Consider the following 4,501-nt stretch of genomic DNA (forward strand, 5'->3'; position numbering starts at 1 on the left):
TCTCAATGGTGCAGCTGTGGAATGACTTTTGGGGTAAAGAGACAAAGAGAGATGAGGTAGCACTCTATTCTTCATACAAGGAGTGTATGAAAGAGTTAAAAAGTTATAGATGAAAATGAGTGAACATGTATTTGTTTGTTTTGAGTGGGAAGTGATAAAATGTCTGAAAGATATTATGGGAGAATGCATGCAGTGGTAGTGACGTTGAGAGGGCATGCAAATGGGCATGCAAAGCAGACAGACAGATTGTACTAACAGAGTCCCTCGAAGATGTCGGTCTGCAATTTTCACACAGCCTAGATGGATTTTAGGGTTATTGTGTCAACTTGTTGTTCGATCTTGAACCTTTGCCATTGAAGAACTGGAAAAAGTTGCCCCCTTGTGGGGTGATATGGCCATTAACATTATCTGCCTACAGCAGGATTGCTAAAACCCAAATGCATTTTTCTTTTAGTCAAACAGGAAGAAGGAACAAGTTGTTCAGATTTGCTTTCTACAATAATAGGTTTCACACTAGAGTTGTTGTAAAGTGGATGAGGAAGTAGACAGAGTGAATAATCATTTCCATGACAATCAATCAGAAAATATCAATCAGTTCAGAATCCGAGTTTCACATTTAGGAGTGAAATATGTTCCAATAGAGATGACATCTGACGGCTTGGTTTTGTGGAGATTTAATTAATTCCCAAACGCAAACTCCCAGACTGTGACTATACAAACAGACTGTGTTTAAATCACATGTTGACAGATCACACCATAGTCTGCCAGAAGATAAAGCTTCATGTGATGACTGGAGGTCTGGATGAATTCTCATGGTGTAAAACCACTGTGTGCTGCATGGGCCATAGTATAGTGGTGCACATTTTGTTTTATCTCATTGATCCATAACCTTTAATCCATTTACCCATACAGAAAACAAAACATGCAGAACTGGGACCCAAATGATGTCATCTATTTTTTCCAACACAACATTCTCCTGTTTGGGAACTAGTTTAATAATAATAGCATACATTAAATAACTAATTACATGATTTACAGCTGCTTGAAGCCCCTTCAGATTAGACACAGGGTCTTGATAACTCTGCATAGTTACAGTAACAGTTCAGTTGGGATGGTGGCTGTCTAGATAGTCAGAATGGTGACGGCGTGCTCACCACCCTGCTGCAGTGGAGAACCTAGGTCTTCTGAAAAACACGTTCTCTGAGGGGAAGTGAAAGAGAAATGATGAGTGTTGGCCACCACAGTCAGGGCTGACTAATGAAACTGGATAAAGGAGTAGCTAATACCAATCAGTTATAGTCTCAATCTACAGTATAAGGTGTAGGTCTAAGGTTAGCTTGTTGCAGTCATAATCAGGGTCTGATATGTCACACAAAGGGACATTACACTACCTGATACACACTCTGATTTACCTGGGAAATATGAGTGAGGGTCAGCTCATCATGGTCAGCTGAGAGCTTGATTTGGCCATCAAGTGGTTGCCATGATGACTCATAGACGTAAATCTGGAGGGCAAAGTCAGGGGGCTCAGGAGAGAGGACCACCATCGGTCTGGCTGCAGTACACAGCAGGGCCTGGAACATAGTTAGTGATGATCAACTTTGTTCACAGACAGACAGACACACAGACAGACACACACACACACTACTCACTGTGAAGTCCAAGTCTGACACTGGTCTGCCTCCTTTTTTGGCGTCGCTCTTCTTGTCCTTGCAGCGTTTGTTCTGGAACCACACCCTGATGACCCGCTTGTTTAGGCCAGTCAGCTGACTTAGCTGGAGCTTGACCGCTGCGTCGGGCCGGGGGGTCTGGGAGTAGCAGGTGCACAAGGCTTTCAGCTGGGTGTCACTGAGGACGGTACGCACCCGCACCCGCACCCCTCTACTCCTACCCCTGTCCAACCACCTTCTCTCCCAAACTCCTCCTCTTCTCCCTGACCCTGACATAGGTGAGAATGATTCAACTTAACTTAAGGAACATTAAACTTACCAATTACAGGGAAGATGAGTCAGACCTTTGAGACAGTTTCATAATTACCATTAACTCGAAAGGAAAACAATTCTCAATATTTTATTACGCATATAAACTTCACAGACCTTTTCTTTTCTTTAGTGTGTCTGCTTTTTGGATCTGTTGCTCTGGCATCGTGTGCTCTGCCTGGCAGCATGGTCCTCCTGGTCCCAGGGTGAAGCTATCCCCAGGCATGAGTAATGCACCACAGAGCGAGCAGTGCAGACAGTCAGGGTGATAGTTCTGTCTTCCTGCCCTCACAACCAGGTCAGAGGACAGTACTGCCTCCCTGCAGCCTCCACACTTCTCTGCAAATAGTCTAACACACACACACACAAATCAATAACAAACACATTCACATGGTTAAAAATGACAAAACTAAAGGTTGGAAGCTGTTCACAAACACACACACACCATCAACAAACACATTCAAAGAGTAAAAAAATACAAACATAATATACACACATAGTTGACCTTACAATGTTCATCTTTATCGTTATAACTTCTCTACTGTCCCACCAAAGCTGCTGACTCACCGTGCATAATCTGTCCTACACAAGGTCCTCCCGTCCCTCAGGAAGCAGCTGACACTCTCTCCCAGGGGACAGTGGCACTCGTCACAGTACAGGCACCCTGTGTGCCACTGCTGGTTTGACCCAACCCGTAGCACCACAGGGTCTCTGATGGACTCTCCACAGCCAGCGCAGGGCCATACCGCCCCCTGTGGACATGACTCCTCATTGCACCCTGGCCCCACTGGAATTACAGGGAATACTGTACTGAAAATTACCTTTCCATGACATCAACATAAACATTGTGAAGTTTTAGTCTTTCTTACAGCATGTTCATGATAAGAGACTTATATATTTTTTCATAATCAACAGTAATCAAGAAGAAGTCAATGACGAAACATTATATGTTTAATCTTTACATTTCATTGCAAAACATTGCAAAAACGTTTTCATCTCACTGGTGTGTTTAGGTTACAGGTTTAATCTAGTAACATTATTTGTATCATAACGAATGAGGAAAATACTGAATCTGACGTATTCAAAACCAATTATAGCAATCAAACTTTAACCTCAACCATAAGACAATGATTATAATAAAATATAATTATGTGTACATGATACAATATAAACCTGAGCACGTTTTATTATTATGTAAATTACAACACGTTTATCAAACTCACATTTGCTGGTATTGCTGTGGTCCTCCAAGGTTTCCCCCGTTAACATCAGGGTGTATTCTGACAGGATATCAACTGTCCCCAGTGAGTGGAATTCTGTCTGAGCTGGACTCAGTAGGCTCTCTCCTGACATTTGTCCGTCACAAAGCATAGCTCTGCACAAGTGTCTTGGAGCAACACTCAACCCTCTCGATTTTATAGAGATGTGCAACGCCCCCACAACCACCACATGTTGGCACACACACACACACACACACACACACACACACACACACACACACACACACACACACACACACACACACACACACACACACACACATACACACATACACACACACACTTACTCTTCAAAGCAATCTATTAAATTAACTCAACAAACACTCCTCCTCCCTATTAGTAAAACAATGCAACAGTTCCCTTCCCTTGGGTTATTAAAATCAGACCTAATTTGCGCTGGGCTCTGAGTAGAGGAGGCTGGTGGGCACAGATGGGCTGAGATGGGGGAGGGAAGGATGGGGGCATCCATACCACAGATAACATTGACACCAGTCTGTGCACTGATGAAAATTCAAGGTCTTTATTTTTTCCCCTATTAATTAACTTTCATTTGATCGTTATGATTTTGCCACCTGGATTTGCACCTTAACTAAAATGTATAAGTTTCTTTTTCAATATAAGTGTTGATTTTTTTTACTCTCATTTTTTTACTCTCATCAGGGGCAGGAGTTTTCCAGGGGTGTTTTCTGGCCATTTGACCTGTCTGGGTAAATCCCTACAGGAACATACAGTGGGGGGAAAAGTATTTGATCCCCTGCTGATTTTGCACGTTTGCCCACTGACAAAGAAAGGATCAGTCTATAATTTTAATGGTAGGTTTATTTGAACAGTGAGAGACAGAATAACAACAAAAATATCCAGAAAAACACATGTCAAAAATGTTATAAATTGATTTGCATTTTAATGAGGGAAATAAGTATTTGACCCCCTCTCAATCAGAAAGATTTCTGGCTCCCAGGTGTCTTTTATACAGGTAACGAGCTGAGATTAGGAGCACACTCTTAAAGAGAGTGCTCCTAACCGCAGCTTGTTACCTGTAAAAAAGACACCTGTCCACAGAAGCAATCAATCAATCAGATTCCAAAATCTCCACCATGGCCAAGACCAAAGAGCTCTCCAAGGATGTCAGGGACAAGATTGTAGACCTACACAAGGCTGGAATGGACTACAAGACCATCGCCAAGCAGCTTGGTGAGAAGGTGATAACATTTGGTGTGATTATTCGCAAATGGAAGAAACACA

At 42.5% G+C, this 4,501-nt stretch overlaps 1 protein-coding gene across 1 annotated transcript; it reads right to left on the minus strand.

The window, feature by feature from the left end:
• Positions 1-794: 794 nt before the first annotated feature.
• Positions 795-3,349, minus strand: LOC106613797 (insulin gene enhancer protein ISL-2). The gene is made up of 6 exons (XM_014216415.2): positions 3,203-3,349; positions 2,547-2,766; positions 2,097-2,329; positions 1,653-1,939; positions 1,413-1,574; positions 795-1,200 (listed from the first exon to the last, which is right to left on the minus strand). Exons 1-6 carry the CDS (start codon positions 3,330-3,332, stop codon positions 1,123-1,125), a joined length of 1,110 nt encoding a protein of 369 aa, XP_014071890.1. The 5' UTR covers positions 3,333-3,349; the 3' UTR covers positions 795-1,122.
• Between the last annotated feature and the right edge of the window lie 1,152 nt (positions 3,350-4,501).

This window comes from Salmo salar, chromosome ssa10 (assembly GCF_905237065.1).
Source record: "Salmo salar chromosome ssa10, Ssal_v3.1, whole genome shotgun sequence".
NCBI lineage: Eukaryota > Metazoa > Chordata > Actinopteri > Salmoniformes > Salmonidae > Salmo > Salmo salar.

Excerpts from the sequence above, each read along its gene's own strand:
- LOC106613797 (XM_014216415.2), bottom strand. The coding sequence starts at position 3,332 with ATGTCAGGAGAGAGCCTACTGAGTCCAGCTCAGACAGAATTCCACTCA. Across the intron at positions 2,330-2,546 it reads TGTAGGACAGATTATGCACG|ACTATTTGCAGAGAAGTGTG; the intron begins GTGAGTCAGCAG and ends TGTGTGTGTTAG. Across the intron at positions 1,940-2,096 it reads CACACTAAAGAAAAGAAAAG|GGTCAGGGAGAAGAGGAGGA; the intron begins GTCTGTGAAGTT and ends CACCTATGTCAG.